Source organism: Gopherus evgoodei, chromosome 12, assembly GCF_007399415.2.
Source record: "Gopherus evgoodei ecotype Sinaloan lineage chromosome 12, rGopEvg1_v1.p, whole genome shotgun sequence".
Taxonomy (NCBI): Eukaryota; Metazoa; Chordata; order Testudines; family Testudinidae; genus Gopherus; species Gopherus evgoodei.
In genome coordinates this window covers 39,614,189-39,631,323 of record NC_044333.1, presented here as the reverse complement: position 1 = coordinate 39,631,323, position 17,135 = coordinate 39,614,189, and the positions used below count along the sequence as shown (strand labels likewise).

The 17,135-nt window shown below is 53.9% G+C and overlaps 1 protein-coding gene across 5 annotated transcripts in view; it reads left to right on the top strand.

The window, feature by feature from the left end:
- PIEZO1 (piezo type mechanosensitive ion channel component 1) overlaps window positions 1-17,135 on the top strand; it is a 106,620-nt gene that overhangs the window by 44,128 nt on the left and 45,357 nt on the right. For all 5 annotated transcript variants that reach the window (XM_030581616.1, XM_030581619.1, XM_030581617.1 and 2 more), the window contains exons 3-5: window positions 3,941-4,063; window positions 9,418-9,460; window positions 10,063-10,225. In XM_030581616.1, coding sequence (XP_030437476.1) covers window positions 3,941-4,063; window positions 9,418-9,460; window positions 10,063-10,225 — 329 coding nt within the window. The remainder of the gene's footprint in view (window positions 1-3,940; window positions 4,064-9,417; window positions 9,461-10,062; window positions 10,226-17,135) is intronic.

Sequence of the window (17,135 nt, the reverse complement as noted above, 5' to 3'; positions counted from 1 at the left end):
GGGGCAATGTTCCTCATTCACTTCCAAACGTCCCTTTGTGCTGAGAGCAGAGAGGAAAAGCCCAGTACTGGGGACTCAGCCCCGCACCTAATCTCCAGCCTCTCCCCCTGCCCCTCACACAGCCTCCAGCCTGGGCACGGACTGCTGGATTTTTGCTTTATTTTAGTGATTGGGTGTCTCATTTATTGGTGTGGGACCACAATGGTGTGTGCAAATTGGGAAATCTCCCTCCACACGCACCTCCACTGGCCTGGTGTGTGCACATCTCTGTGGTCACCGTGCACAGATATAGAATCCAATCACACATGCGTTTTGGAATCGGACACACACACACTGAGAGCTGGCCTTTCTCAGCTCCCTCTCCCACCCCTGGAGTGCTGGCTCTGTGCTTGACTGGAGCTGGGATGTGCTCCACAGCTGGCATGCAGAAGGGAAGGTGGTGGCTGGCAGGAATGGGGGAATATCCCCCCTGCGCCCCGTTCTATCTGGGCTGGTCGGGCACTGGCTCATGCTGCGGGTCTGAAGTGTTTGCAGGTCCCCTCTTCAAGTGAAGGCTCAGTTGCAGCATGGTTGGGAGAAGATGAGACAGACCCCCCTCTCCCCCCCAGGAAAGACCCTCTGAAAGGCTGTTCCCTAGCACGAGCGAGCGTCTGACTGAATTCCTCCAGGGGAGCTGAGGTTCCTGTGGGAGGCGGGAGGGGTTCTCCCTCAAGCCATCCTCTCTGCAGGCTGGGTCCTGCTATGTGCAGCCCCCCCTGCCCCAGTCCAGGAGGGCACAACACCACGCTGACATCAAGCCCGTGTCTAAGCTTTGCTGCACTGGGCTGGAGCGCTCAGCCTCATGCAGGATCGAGCCCTCACGGCTGGTGCTCTGTATGAAGTGGTGTGGCTGTGAGCCACTGGCTAAGGATCTGACTTGAGAATTACACAATCTCGCTCTGGCTGTTGAATGCCCAAAGCTCACGGGGCCTCGGGGTTTGGCTTGGGCCCGGGCCCGTCTCTAAGCTGGAGCAGAACCAAAGGCAGGTCCAGTTTCATCTCAAACGTAAGCTGATCACTTTGCACAGCCTCCATTGCCATGGCTGGCTGGGGCTGCCATGCCCTGCACAGGGGGGGGTGTGGGGTACCACCATCCCAGCCTGCCCGAGGGCTGGTGCTCTCAAGCGGTGTGTGGGGCAGGAGCTGTTTCTCTGAGCTGTTCGGTTTGTGAAAATGTGTCTGACTCCTCCAGCATTGCAGCTGGACAGGGCTGGCTGTGTGTGCAAACCGGACCGATCCTTCCCTAGGCGGAGCTTTGCTGGTGGACAAAGGCTGTGAAAGAGCATACACAGTAATAAAGTCCTTCCTGGGCCGATGAAGTGGGTGTGGGAACTGTGAGCTGCCTGTGTGTGCGTGAGAGAGAGAGAGACTCAGCCTGTCACATGGTGTCCCATCAGTTAATGTAGGAGCCAGGGGAGGAAGCGGGGATCTGCATGACACCTCCTGAGATCTGGGGTTCATTCCCCTCTTGGTTTCCCACAGCAGGTGATCCCATTCCCCTCTTGTGTGGATTCAGCCACTTGCAGTGCTGGGGGTTAGTGTTGAGACCCTTACAGCTCCAGGATTGCTCAGTTAGGTCTCAGGCCTCTGGTCGGCCCTTGTCTATGGGCCGGGTGTGTCCCGCTCCCTGCTGACCAGGGGTTAGGCTGCCCGGCTCCTGCCATGCCCTGTGCTACCCCCAGCAAGCCCATCTGCCTAGCAGCCAGCCTCTGCGCTCTGCTTTCTCTAGTGCCAGCAGTTACCCCCCAGCTCTTTCTAAGCGTATAACCATAAAGCTTCCCGTGCGCAGGCTAGAGGTCACCCGTGAGCCTTCCGGACCCTAGCAGGCCCAGGTCCTTCCAGCCCTTTCCCCTGGGTTGGGGCCTCCATGGACAGAAGGCCTGGTCTGTTCGCCAGCCCAGAAGGAAGGGCCTGAGTCAGTCCACGCTCATCCTTTTACACCAAAAGCCCTTTCTTTGTGTCCAAGTCCCTGGAAAACCCAGCCTGACCCAGCCTATCAAACCTCGCTGGCAGGGCCGGTGCAAGGTGTTTCACGCCCTAGGCGAAACTTCCACCTTGGGCCCCTGTCCTGAGGCACCCCCCCCCCGCAGCAGCTCCCTCCCTCCGCCCTGAGGCGCCCCCCTTGTGGCAGCCCCCCACCCCCCAATCAGCTTAGGCCCCGCAAGCCTGGGAGGTGGGAGAAGTGAGGCAGCCACGGCGTGCTCGGGGAGGAGGTGGGGCAGGGAGTTCCCCTACATGCCGCTCCCCTCCCCACTTACTTCCTGCAGGCGGCCCTCCCCGCGCTCCCCTGCCCCAGCTCCCTCTGCCTAAATGCCGGCGGCGACTGGGGCAGCCGAAGATCCGGCCGCCACGGTCGCTGCCGAAGAAAATGGCGCCCCCCAAATCCTAGCACCCTAGGCAACCGCCTAGGTCGCCTAAATGGTTGCGCCGGCCCTGCTCGCTCGGGGGTGCCTCTCCAGAGCTGGCTAGTGCCAGGGACTCACTTTAATCACCCCTCGTTGTTCTGAGTCCCTGGAGGAGCTGTGGTCCCCCTCCCTGGGGCAGAGCACAGCCTGGCAAGAGCCATTCAGAGATTTGATTCAGTGGCCCCAAAGATACTGCCTGGGGGTGCAATATCAGTGTGCACCAGGCGGACTGCGCTGGGGTTAACAGGCACGTGAGGGCATGATCTCGGCCCACCAAAGGCCTTCAGGTGCCAGCATCTAACCCACACTCTTGGGGGAGGCCTGGGCGCTGGTGCTGCTCTTGACATGGTCTGGACTACCCTGCGCCAAGGCAGAGGGGCTGGCTGGCTCTGTGACAGCCCCACACACATCTTCCCATGGCCTGGCAGACTGCGCCAGTTGCGTTCCCCATCCTGCTAGTGAGGAGAAGGGTTAGCTGAATCTGTGCTCCCGTGGGAATCACTCCCAGAAGGGACGTTTTTTTCCCCATCTTCTCCTTCAGTGGGTCTGTGTTTAAATGGGCGCTCGGGGGCCTGATTCTGGGTTAAGAGTGTGACTTTTCTAGAGTTGCCTTGGAGGAATCCGTTGTCGATAACTCGAGGCAGCTAGCACCTTTGCAGGGCTGGGGTGGATGCTCTTCCACCTGTTTGTTTCCTTGGAATTTACCCTAGGCTGATCCCTATGGGAAGTCATAAGCCCTCCCCGTAGCATGCAGGGTACCACATTCCTGGGTCAACCAACCTTGGGAGGTTTGGAGGCTCAGCCAGAAATGTTCAGAGGCTGCTTCTCCCAATCCCTTGGGTGTGAGGACAGACACAGGGACCCAGCTTGCAGAGGACAGGATGGGCTGTGTGCTCTGACTGTGGCCCCTGGTGGTCAGTTTGAGGAGTGCCAGGTGGGTGGGGGTTGAGAGACCCCAGACTAGGCGCTCGTGGTACAGAAGCTTGGTGTGCTTTGCTCTCAATCTGTGATGCTGAGAAGGGAACGTGTGCTGGGGAGCAGTGCACCAGCCACAGCTGTGGCTGGTGCGGATGCTGGCATCCGAGCACGCTGCTGGAAGGCGGGAATAACTTAGCCACCTCCGGCGCAGTGCAAACACGGTTAGAGTGTGGCGTGCGCTGAGACCCTCCAGCGCTGAGCCAGGGGCAGGCCTGCATTTGCACAGCAGTGGGTCAGGTGCCCTGTATGCAGCTGGTGGAGTGTTTGTGGGAGATGCAGTCATTCTCTGGCACTGGAAACATCACCCACATTGTGGGGTGTAGTGGTTGGAGCAGGGGGGACTGGCGTTCTCATCCCAACTCTGCCACTGTCTTGGTGCAGAGCCTTGGGCAAGTCACCCAGCTTCTCTCTCGCCCTCTCTGTAAAACAAAGATGCTGACCGCAGCGTAAAAAGCATTGGCGGGGAGGGGAGCAAGGAGGATGATTTAATAAAGAGGGGGGTTATTTTTGTCTTCTAGGGCACACAGGCCGTCTCCTCCAAGCTCTCCTGGGAACCAGCATCCTCTTCCTCACTGCCCATTTGGTCTTCCAGATATGCCTGTACACTGTGCCGGATCTGAGTCAGCTGCTGGGACAGAACTGTGAGTACTGAGCCCCCCATGTGGCTCTGCTGGGGCTTCTTCAGCACAGAGCAGTAAGCTCCTCCCCTGTCCCCAGTCAGTCGTGTTCAGTCTCAGCCCCATTACTGGGCCCATTTCTCCCATCACTGCTAGACTGATCTGGGAACCAATCTGTTCCATCTGGGGTTTGGCTGGGACGCGCTCAGCACCTTTTCCAGACGTGAAGAAGAGCTCGAATGCATATCTGTTTCACCAACAGAGGTTGAGCCAAAACAAGATATTACCTGCCCCACCTTGTGCGCATCACTGTAGTTACTTGTGAAATATCCCTGGCAGGTGTTGATATCTGAGCTTTCATGATCCCAGCTGCACTGCACGGGCATCTGCTCAGCATGACCAAGGGTGCATTTGGTGGGCAGGGTGACTCTTCCCCAGTCTGGATCAGGAATCGGCAGGGGATTCCCTCTATGATTGTCAAGACCCATCTCCCACCCCCACCTCCCCATTCTGGGGCCACATGTAAATATTTGTTGCATCTCAGTGGTAGCTCGTGGATTGATTCCATTTTGCCCCATTTTTATCCCAAGCCCCCTGCTCTTCTCTACCTGCCTTGCAAAATGCCCCCGGGCTCCATCCTGCTGCCCAGCACGAGCTTTCCTGAAGTGCTGGCACTTTGCTTTCAGAGGTTACTTGCATGCACTTGGTGAACAGCATCCCCGACTGGGCGCAGGCTGGCCGAGGGGAGCAGGGCAGGCGTATGCCTCTGCCCTCCAGCCCCTGCAGGTCTTCCGCACTGGATTCTCTCTTGGCCTGTGGACACGAAGTCTGTTTGGTCTTTGGGGGCAGGGGGGTCTGGCAAGTGCCTTTCCTCTTCTCCTCTGAGCGGAATTGGAGGCAGTAGGAAATTGTTTCCCTTATGGAAAGCCAGGCTTGGCTTCCGCTGCTTTCTCCGCCACTTGCTCTCCCCCTCCCCCTGGAACAGCCTGGCCGGCATACAGTACACACCAGTGAACCACTCCACGGCAAGCCAGTGGAAGAAATGTCCCCCTGCTCCCAAACTTCCTCCTTTCCCAGCGTGGTGCTCCCTGCAGCCAGTGCCCCCCTCTGGGCCCTCCTTCCACAGACCCTACAGATCTTCCTCCCCAAAGCAGCAGGGGGTAGAGGGAGCAATGGGAGAGGGGGGTGTGCAGCCACATCTGTCCCCAGTAACCACCTTCTCCTGGGCCTCGTCTCTGTGTGTCTCCTTTGCAATCCACCCGGAATATAGGTGTCCGCTGAGCGTCACCGGACAGTGCCTGGCCAATCCGATTGCTTGGCTCCCTGAACTGCAAGGTGAAGGAGACGTACCTGCCCCCTGGCCTGTTCTGTTCCAGCCCCGAGTTGGGGTGAGGGGCTTGGGTCAGCTGAGCTGGGACTGTCTGGTGCCCCATTTTGGTCTGGCCCAGCCAGCAGATGGCTCCTGTGCTCCAGGCTCATCCTGTTGTATTCGTTTAGATGGATAGTATGGGCCAAAGGTTAACATAACCCACGGTGTCCTCCATCAAACCGTGTCAAACAAGGGGAGGGGTTGGTGTACAGAGACCTCAGCCTGCTCCGCCCTGGGGCGGATGCCCCGTCAAACAGCCATCTGACCTTTCGTGAAAGATACAGCAAGCGGGAGACACCGGTCAAGCCTTGGGAATGTGACGTCAGAACTAAGGCTTTCACGTCCGCCTCGTCCCTGGCTCTTGAGCTGGCCGGTGTTTTTAGAAGGTGAAAGCCCCCGGTGTGCCAGCCCCTTGGGGGCACTCTTAGAGGTCCTGCTGGGCCAGGGAGAAGATCGCTGCGACGCACTGGAGATGTCACTGTTCCTGCTGCCGTGGAAGTCTGGCCCGTTAGATGGCCAGACAGTCAGAGGAACGCTGGGACAGATGGCACGTACGCGCTGGGCTGTGGGAAGGAGACGCTGTGGAGGCGGGGGGATCCCCCCCCATGGCCCCTGCCATGGAGCAGCTCCCCACACCCGCTGACCCGTTACACGAGCTCGCTAAGCCGCTGTAGAGCGGGTGGCGTCCGAGCTCTCGGCAGCTTGCTCCAGTTCTTGGCACCTGGCCCTTCTCATGCTTCCAGGCCTGATCAGGGAGAAGGGCTCTGCTGGCGGCGTCCCCCCGGGCAGTACCACATCATCATGTGCTGTGTACGTTGCTGGAGCCAGCAGCAGGCTGGGGCCAGGATTGTGGGGGGCTCTTTGCTATTCAAGGGGATCCATCTGTGCCCCCCCAGTGTCGTCAGACATATCGTGGCCCCATAGTCAGGGGTCCCAGCTGGTCGGGCTCTGCTCCCAGCCAGGGCGTCCTGGAAGGAAGGATGCACTCAGCAGTGCACTGCTCGGCAATAGGGATTCAGGCTCCCTGCATGCGTGAGGCAGAATTCAAAGGTCCCTGTTAATCCTTGATGGGTCAAGTGTGGCTGGGACCCCATGTGCCCTATGGGGGATCCACTCCAGCTGCAGGGCTAAGAATGAGAGGGCAACCCTAGAGTCAGGGCCGGTGCAAGGATGTGTTGCGCCCTAGGAAAAACTTTTACCTTGCACCCTCCCCCTCTGCCCTGAGGCCCCCCCGCGGCAGTTCACCCCCCCGAGGCATCCCCCTTGCAGCAGCTCCCCACCCTCCATCCTGAGGCACCTCCACTCTTGCCCCAGCTCACTCCTGCTCCGCGCAAGAGCACGAGCACCTCGAGCACGCCGTCGCTGCTTCACTTCTCCCACCTCCCAGGCTTGCGGCGTCTAAGCTGATTGAAGAAGATCCGGCCGCCGCGGTCGCTGGCGAAGAAAATGGCACCCCCCAAATGCCAGCACCGGTTGCCTAAATGGTTGTACCAGCCCTGCCTAGAGTCCTGACCCACTTGGGGTTACGGCAGCCCCCCCAGAGCAGGGCTGGGAACCCCGATGTCCGGCTCCAATTCCATCCTTGCTAATTGCACTTTGCTTCCTAAATTCCCCTGCAGTTTCAGCTAGATTGAAGATTCTTCTTATCCTCTCCTGAACAGATACTGTGAAGCTGTTAGACGGCTGCTCCGTTCCACCTCAGAGGTGGTTGCATTTCAGCGGTGGGCAAAGTGATCCCATGGCCAGTCTGTATAGAGCTCTCAGCTCTTTGGAAGTTGCTGTATAAATGTGAGATCTCAAGGGCTGAGCCTGGCGTTTCTGTGGGCAAAGCGGAGTGTATAGCATTGGCTCTGACTGTAATTTGGTGTGCAAACACCAGGGGGCAGAAATAGCCATCCGACTGGTCTCTCCCACGCGCCCTTGCAGTAACTTTGCACAGATTCGTGCATGCTGTTTTGCACACTTGGGTCTGGTGATCCAGGCCTGCACTAATCACACGGTTATGTGAGGTGAAATATTCTAGTTCTGAGCCATTTGGCTAGCGAGGGTCAAGTAGGGGCCACTGTCATAAACAGATAGCTAAGGGTTAATGTCTCTTTCACCTGGAAAGGAGTAACCTGAAACACCTGACCAGAGGACCAATCAGGAAACAAGACTTTTTCAAATCTGGGTGGAGGGAAGTTTTGGGGTGTGAGTTCTTTGTTCTTTGTCTTGTGTCTGTGCCCTCTCGGCTCTGAGAGTGATTTTTCTATCTCCCGCCTTCTAATCTTCTGTTTCCAAGTTGTAAGTACAAAGATAGTAAGACAATAGGTTTATATTGTTTTCTTTTGTATTGACATGTGTATAGTTGCTGGAGTGTTTTGAATTGTATTCTTTTTGGATAAGGCTGTTGATTCATTTTTTGTAGGCTGCCAGTTTGATGTTTTCTTCCTTTTCTTTCAGCTCCACCTCTTTTTCTCTTTTTTCCAGTTGTCACCTGTGGTCTGCTTCTTTGATTTGTTCTTCGGCCTCCATTTTTGCCTTAGAAGTCATGGTTCCTGTTTTCTTGTGTTGGGGTGCCCTCCGGTGCTTAGTGTCTGAACTGCTGGCTCTGTTGTCTCCTGGGGTCTGCCTAGTAACAGTGACTTTTTTCCTTTCTTCCTCTAGCTAATCTTTTAAATGTAAAGTAAACCAGAAAAACCACTTTATTTGCATGTGTATTGTGCTGGGTACTTGACTGTCAATCGGAGTGCTATTGTCTCACAAAAGACCCTTAATAGTTCCTTAATGGTTCCTTGCTTAATATGCAAGCTACTGCCAGGAGAGAACAGAAAAAAAAATTTCTCTCTGGTTCCTTTTAAAACCAAACCCTCTCTGCTTAAAAGCCCCTAGCAGAGAAAAGGAAAATATAATATTCCTACTGGCTTCTATCTATCCCACATCTGCCACCATGTCATAACATTTTTCCCAGATCTGGACCTTAGCGTCCAAAATATGGGTGTTGGCATGAAAACCTCCAAGCTTAGTTACCAGCTTGGACCTGGTAAAGCTGCCACCAGCCAGGAATTACACAGTGCCTAGCTCACTGTGGTCTCCCCAAAACCTTCCCTGGGGGACCCCCAGACTCAGATGCCTTGAGTCCTACAACAAAGGGAAATAACTCCCTCCCCTTGTTCCCTTGTTACTTCCTCCCAGGCTCCCCTCCCTGGACGACCCTAGGAGATTCCCTGCTTCCAGTCCTGGAAACACAAGTACCGAGAGAGCTAATCTCTCTCCCCGCCCCCCCCCCCCCTCACCCAGAGGGTATGCAAAGTCAGGCTTAGTAAATCTAACACAAAGAGATTTTCCCCCTGACTTCTTCCTCCCACCAATTTCCTGGTGAGCTGCAGACTCAATTCCCCAGAGTCCCCACTAAAGAAAAACTCCAACAGGTCTTAAAAAGAAAGCTTTATAGAAAGAAAGAAAAGGACATAAAAATGGTCTCTCTGTATTAAGGTGACAAATACAGGGTCAATTGCTTAAAGGAAAAAAATGAATCAACAGCCTTATCCAAAAAGAATACAATTCAAAACACTCCAGCAACTACACACGTCAATACAAAAGAAAACAATATAAACCTATTGTCTTACTATCTTTGTACTTACAACTTGGAAACAGAAGATTAGAAGGCAGGAGATAGAAAAATCACTCTCAGAGCCAAGAGGGCACAGACACAAGACAAAGAACAAAGAACTCACACCCCAAAAGTTCCCTCCACCCAGATTTGAAAAAGTCTTGTTTCCTGATTGGTCCTCTGGTCAAGTGTTTCAGGTTACTCCTTTCCAGGTGAAAGAGACATTAACCCTTAGCTATCTGTTTATGACAGCCACCTGCTGTGTATCAGGCTCTGCTGGCCCTGTGCCTTGTCTCATCTGCTCCCCTGCTCAGACACTGTCCATCTGCTGCTGCCGGACTCAGCAATGTGTTGGCATCTGTGTCCGTTCCCAGTGGGTTTGCCAGGCTAACTCCCTCTTTGTTTGCTTCCCCACAGGCAGCACGTGGGAAACACTCGCCCGTCACATTGGGGTCACCAGGTAAGGGGCAGATCTCTGCGTCGTGGCGCTTGGGCGGTGATGGATTTCTCAGACGCAGCCCCAGACACGCTCCTCTGGGGCAGGCCCCACATAGGGAGCCGAGCCACTGCTGTGATTGGGCGTTGGCTGGGTGGTCACTGGGGCCATCGAGTGTCATACTGCAGCCCACGAACTGATGGCTGGGGGGAGGGTCGGAAGGCAGGCCCGCATGATTGGGCCTTACGCCTTCCTCGGAAGCACCTGTGTGCTCCAGCGTGCCGCTGCAGTGACTCTTGGCATTTGCTGCAGCGCTGGCAGAGGGCGCAGGCAGAGCTGGCATAGGCTCCGGTTAGAGCTGTCTCCGCGTCCCAGCTTACAGCCCAGCCTGGCGGAGGGACTCGCTCGCCTAAGGCAGAGCCAGAGGGAGCTGTGGAGTGGCCAGCAGGAGCACAGGGCAGGGCATGTTGCTCCCTGATGTTCTGTTCCCACGTCTGTGGCTGAACCATGTGGGTCCCCCCAACCACTCCCACTGGCCTCTGCCCATGGATCTCTCACAGCCTGAGGGGCTGACCTGTCGATGGGTGAGTGTTTAACTCTCCCTCCCCCCATTTGTTCCCTTGCAGGCTGGACCTAAACGACATCCCCAACTCTGTGCGCCTGGTGGCTCCCGACCTGGGGATCCTGCTGGTCTCTGCAGTCTGCCTGGGCCTGGGCCGCCGCCTTGTGCCCAAGGACAGCCCTGCAGCACGTGTCCGGAGACTGCAGTCGCTTGAGCCCCTCGAACAGGTGAGATGCTGCAGCTGGCATCGGGTTCTCCACAAGCTGAGATGGCTGGTCTCCAAAAAGACGGGCGCCAGGCCCGGGCAGGGACAGCCAGTGCCCAGCGGCAGGAGGAAGCTGGTGAACCACCCCAGCCATGGGTTAGAGCCATCAGGCTTTTCCGCCCTGGGTTTCTGCCAGCCCCTCCCATGGGCAGGGTACTTCCTCAGGGCCTTGTCCAGACTGGCTTTCAGATTTCAGGTGATGGGGTTTCTTCCAAACCAGACACACACAGATAACCCCATCACCTGAAACAACACACACAGATGTGGAGAAGACTGAGAGGGGACAGGCTCATAGACTCATAGACTCTAGGACTGGAAGGGACCTCGAGAGGTCATCGAGTCCAGTCCCCTGCCCTCATGGCAGGACCAAATACTGTCTAGACCATCCCTAATAGACATTTATCTAACCTACTCTTAAATATCTCCAGAGATGGAGATTCCACAACTTCCCTAGGCAATCTATTCCAGTGTTTAACTACCCTGACAGTTAGGAACTTTTTCCTAATGTCCAACCTAAATCTCCCTTGCTGCAGTTTAAGCCCATTGCTTCTTGTTCTATCATTGGAGGCTAAGGTGAACAAGTTTTCTCCCTCCTCCTGATGACACCCTTTTAGATACCTGAAAACTGCTGTCATGTCCCCTCTCAGTCTTCTCTTTTCCAAACTAAACAAACCCAATTCCTTCAGCCTTCCTTCATAGGTCATGTTCTCAAGACCTTTAATCATTCTTGTTGCTCTTCTCTGGACCCTCTCCAATTTCTCCACATCTTTCTTGAAATGCGGTGCCCAGAACTGGACACAATACTCCAGTTGAGGCCTAACCAGCGCAGAGTAAAGCGGAAGAATGACTTCTCGTGTCTTGTTTACAACACACCTGTTAATGCATCCCAGAATCATGTTTGCTTTTTTTGCAACAGTATCACACTGTTCACTCATATTAAGCTTGTGGTCCACTATGACCCCTAGATCTCTTTCTGCCATACTCCTTCCTAGACAGTCTCTTCCCATTCTGTATGTGTGAAACTGATTGTTCCTTCCTAAGTGGAGCACTTTGCATTTATCTTTATTGAACTTCATCCTGTTTACCTCAGACCATTTCTCCAATTTGTCCAGATCATTTTGAATTTTGACCCTGTCCTCCAGAGCAGTTGCAATCCCTCCCAGTTTGGTATCGTCCGCAAACTTAATAAGCGTACTTTCTATGCCAACATCTAAATCGTTGATGAAGATATTGAACAGAACCGGTCCCAAAACAGACCCCTGCGGAACCCCACTTGTTATACCTTTCCAGCAGGATTGGGAGCCATTAACAACTACTCTCTGAGTACGGTTATCCAGCCAGTTATGCACCCACCTTATAGTAGCCCCATCTAACTTGTACTTTCCTAGCTTATCTATAAGAATATCATGCGAAACTGTATCAAATGCCTTACTAAAGTCTAGGTATATCACATCCACCGCTCCTCCCTTATCCACAAGGCTCGTTATCTTATCAAAGAACGCTATCAGATTAGTTTGACACGATTTGTTCTTTACAAATCCATGCTGGCTATTCCCTATCACTTACCACCTTCCAAGTGTTTGCAGATGATTTCTTTGATTACCTGCTCCATTATCTTCCCTGGCACAGAAGTTAAACTAACTGGTCTGTAGTTTCCTGGGTTGTTTTTATTTCCCTTTTTATAGATGGGCACTATATTTGCCCCCTTCCAGTCTTCTGGAATCTCCCCCGTCTCCCATGATTTCCCAAAGATAATAGCTAGAGGCTCAGATACCTCTTCCATTAACTCCTTGAGTATTCTAGGATGCATTTCATCAGGCCCTGGTGACTTGCAGGCATCTAACTTTTCTAAGTGATTTTTTACTTGCTCTTTCCTTATTTTCTCTTCTAAACCTACCCTCTTCCTGTAAGCATTCACTATACTAGACATTCCTTCAGACTTCTCAGTGAAGACCGAAACAAAGAAGTCATTAAGCATCTCTGCCATTTCCAAGTCTCCCGTTACTGTTACCCCCTCCTCACTGAGCAGTGGGCCTACCCTGTCCTTAGTCTTCCTCTTGCTTCTAATGTATTGATAAAAAGTCTTCTTGTTTCCCTTTATTCCCATAGCTAGTTTGAGTTCATTTTGTGCCTTTGCTTTTCTAATCTTGCCTCTGCATTCCTGTGTTATTTGCCTATATTCATCCTTCGTGATCTGACCTAGTTTCCATTTTTTATATGATGCCTTTTTATTTTGTAGGTCACGCAAGATCTCAAGGGTAAGCCAAGGTGGTCTTTTGCCACATTTTCTATCTTTCCTAACCATCGGAATAACTTGCTTTTGGGCCCTTAATAGCGTCCCTTTGAAAAACTGCCAACTTTCCTCAGTTGTTTTTCCCCTCAGTCTTAATTCCCATGGGACCTTGCCTATCAGCTCTCTGAGCTTACCAAAATCCGCCTTCCTGAAATCCATTGTCTCTATTCTGCTGTACTCCCTTCTACCTTTCCTTAGAATTGCAAATTCTATGATTTCATGATCACTTTCACCCAAGCTTCCTTCTACTTTCCAATTCTCAACAAGTTCCTCCCTATTGGTTAAAATCAAGTCTAGAACAGCTTCCCCCCTAGTAGCTTTTTCAACTTTCTGAAATAAAAAGTTCTCTGCAATGCAGTCCAGGAACTTATTGGATAGTCTGTGCCCCGCGGTGTTATTTTCCCAACATATATCTGGATAGTTGAAGTCCCCCATCACCACCAAATCTTGGGCTTCCGCCTGATTAGGTGGCCTGTAGTAGACTCCCAGCACGACATCACCTGTGTTTTTTACCCCTTTTAGCCTAACCCAGAGACTCTCCACCCTTCCGTCTCCTATGTCCATCTCCACCTCAGTCCAAGTGTGTACATTTTTAATATATAAGGCAACACCTCCTCCCTTTTTCCCCTGTCTATCCTTCCTGAGCAAACTATACCCATCCACACCAACATTCCAGTCGTGTGTATTATCCCACCAAGTTTCAGTAATGCCAATAATGTCATAGTTGTATTTATTTATTAGCACTTCCAGTTCTTCCTGCTTATTACCCATACTTCTTGCATTTGTATAAAGGCATCTAAGATACTGGTTTGATCTTGCCTCCCAGCTTTGCCCTGACCCTCCTTCCTCTCTGCCATTATAGCCCGTGCTCCCTCCTGTTTCCAACCCATCGCCCAGGTCTTGTTCCCCACTTACCTGTGGGCTTTGCTCACCTGTCCCCGTCGAACCTAGTTTAAAGCCCTCCTTACTAGGTTAGCCAGTCTGTGTGCAAATAAGGCCTTTCCCCTCTTCGAAAGGTGAACGCCATCTGTTCCTAGCAGTCCTTCCTCAAACGGCATCCCGTGGTCGAGGAAGCCAAAGCCCTCCTGGCGACGCCATCTTCGCAGCCAGGCATTCACCTCCACGATGCATCTGTTTCTGCCCGGACCCCTACCTTCAACAGGAAGAATCGAAGAGAATACCACCTGCGCTCCAAACTCCTTAACCCGTACTCCCAGAGCCCTGTAGTCACTCTTGATCTGCTCAGTGTCACACCTCGCAGTATCATTTGTGCCCACATGGATGAGTAGCATGGGATAGTAGTCAGAAGGCCGGATAATCCTCGACAAAGCCTCTGTAACATCTCCGATACGGGCCCCTGGCAGGCAGCATACCTCCCGGGATGAACGGTCAGGGCGACAGATGGGTGTCTCCGTCCCCCTCAGCAGAGAGTCTCCAACCACCACTACCCTACGTTTCTTATCAGTGGTGGCAGCAGACCTCCCAGCCTTAGGGGTACGAGGCTTCACCCCCTTAACTGTTGGGGGTGATTTCTTCTCTCCTGTATCAAGAAGAGCATAATGGTTATCTTTTACCACAACAGGAGGGTTCACAGCAGCGGTGGAGCACTGCCTGCTGCTAGAAGTAACCAGCTGGCTGTGTCCACCCTGAGCCTCCTCCTCCACTGGTGTGTCAGATACACCCTGAGGCATCTCCTTCACTGGAGTGTCGGTAGTCCTGTCAACTGGGACAGCACCGTCAGCTGTCTCCACATGGATACTGTCCAGGAATTGCTCATGGACATAGATGTTCCTCAGCCTGGCCACCTCCTCCTGTAGCTCTCCCACCTGCTGCCTGAGAGATTCCACCAGTAGGCACCTTTCACATTGGATGCCACCCCCAGCCTGGATATCAGTAAGTGGAAATTGCAAGTTACAGTCTTTGCAAGCCCACACCAGAATCTGGGTAAAAGCATCCATGCTTTGGTGCTCTGTCTGGCTACAGGCGCAGGTGGAGGAGACAGAAGCAGTGCTGGCACAGGTGTTGCGGGTCCTCCTCACCATTGTAAGCCTCCCTCTGTCAAACTCTCAAATTCCCGTCTACAGCTCCCTGTCAGCTCTGCTCTGCTGTAAACAGAAAGGTTTTGGATGTGGCTTGGTTTATAGGTTTAGGGGACCAATGGGTCACAGATGAGACCGACAAGGGACCCCCCCTCCCTTCCTACCCCCTTGCAAAACTCCCTGTTAGCAGCTCCGGTTCGCTAAGCTCCCTGGTCGCTTGTGTGCAGCTTTATAAAGCCCTGGCCTGAGTGAATGCCCCGCCCACTGGTTAAGGCTCAGCCAATTACCAGAGGCTTCTAGCTTTCAAACCTTCCTAGTAGCTCCACCTCCAACTGCCAGCTACAGCACATGGTCCTTCAAACAAACCAACCAAACAGACTGACAAACACAAGCTCAGCACACAGCAAGTAACCCCCAAACACAAACACTGCAGACAGTCACTTACCCCACAGATGCTGTATGTGCTCCTCCTTCACCTGGAGAACTCCCTTGCAAAACTCCCTGTTAGCAGCTCCTGTTCGCTAAGCTCCCTGGTCGCTTGTGCGCAGCTTTATATGATATGACACGATAGCAGTTTTCAGGTATCTAAAAGGGTGTCGTCAGGAGGAGGGAAAAAACTTGTTCACCTTAGCCTCCAATGATAGAACAAGAAGCAATGGGCTTAAACTGCAGCAAGGGAGATTTAGGTTGGACATTAGGAAAAAGTTCCTAACTGTCAGGGTAGTTAAACACTGGAATAGATTGCCTAGGGAAGTTGTGGAATCTCCATCTCTGGAGATATTTAAGAGTAGGTTAGATAAATGTCTTTTAGGGATGGTCTAGACAGTATTTGGTCCTGCCATGAGGGCAGGGGACTGGACTCGATGACCTCTCAAGGTCCCTTCCAGTCCTAGAGTCTGTGGAAACCCCCCTGGCTTCGGGGAGCCGTCCTGTGCAGGGCATGGACTCGGGAATGACACCCCCCACCCCTATTAGAGTCTGGACTTCAACAGAACCATTCAACGGTCACTGGGATCTCCTGAGCTCCAGCCATGGCCTTGACTTGTGTCTGCTGCGTCGATCTGTGCGGAGGGGGGTGGGCTCCCTGCACGGCCCGGCCAGACCTGCCCCAGGATAATGCGCATTGGGTCCCCAGCTGGTGTGTGTTTCCTTTCCTTGCCAGCCACAGCCCTGCACTCTCCAGAGCCCCAGCCATGCTAACAGGCTGGAGTCACTTGGATACGGGATTGTCCTTCCTGTGCAGAGCAGTTCTGCCCTGTTAAACAGAGGCACCGGCCACCTCCAGCGGTGGCTGCCTGGCACTAGGGCTTGGCTACATTTGAAACGCTGAAATGGCACAGCTGCAGCTGCGGGGGCCTCCCTCCCCGAGAGGCGGTAGCCAGGTGGATGGAAGATTTCTTCCATCGACCTAGCGCGGTCTACGCCAGGGGTTAGGTCGGCTTGACGACGCTGCTGTGGGGGGTGGATTTTTCACACCCCCCAGCGATGGGGCAACTTCCCTGTTTAGTGTCGGGGAAAGTGACCCTTGTGCATACGTGAGGCTTGCTTCTGCCGTGGCTGCGTACATGAGCTCAGTGGGCCTGGCATGTGCACCGTAGAGCCCGGAGAGCCCTTGGGATGGAATGTGTTGGAGAGCTGGAAAATTATCTATTTATTGTACCGTCCTGGCCCTTTAAAATCCCTCTCGTACGGGGTGAATCCCATTGACGGACACTGAGCCCCTGGGAAAGTGCCCCGAGGAGGAGTTCAAAGGGCTAGGTCTGTCTCCAGCCTCTCTGCAGCCAGCCCACCGCTCGGCACAGGAGCTGGCCGAGCTGAGCTGCCTCCTGGGCGTTATTCAGTTTTGCAGATTGCTGCCTCTGGAGCCAGTTGGGAGCCTGGGAAGCTTGGCCTGGCCAAGGACTCCCCAGAGACCACTTGTGGAACAGATGTGCTAATGGGATTAGCCAGGACCAGCGAACCTGTGCCCCTGGGGACGCAGTCTGGCAGCGCTGCCTCCTGGGGGAATCATTCACTCCCTCGCAGCTAATTATGGTGCAGATCCTTCAGCCTCTGGGCCTATCTCTGCCCCAGCCCCTAGACCTGTCAGCGAGAGATTAGCCTGTTCCCGCCTGCGCCAGATACTCGCTGCGCGGCCGGGCTTGCAAACCCTCTCCGAATGAAGGGCTCTTCAGCTCTGGGGCCTGGGTGGGACCCATCCCTGGGACGGGGCAAGGTGCAGTCTCCTAACGGGGGACACGTCATGTACTCAGCCCAGGCTGCCCTGGATCTCCGCTGCGGACTGACCCATTGACCCCTTCCCCTCGGTGTCCCCCCAGTGGCTTGGGCAGGGTCACTAACAGCTGGTGCTGTTGGATGCCATGGTCTGGCTGTGTGCTAATAAAAGGCCTAGCGAAGAACACGGCCAGCCTGCTGGGTCGCCAGGAGGCAGGCAGGCAGCCCAGTCCAGTGAATGGGGTCTGGGGCTGTGGGGCCAGAGAGCAGGATTCTATTTCTAGCTCCACTGCTGCCTCTGTCATCTGACCTAGGGCAAGTTGTGG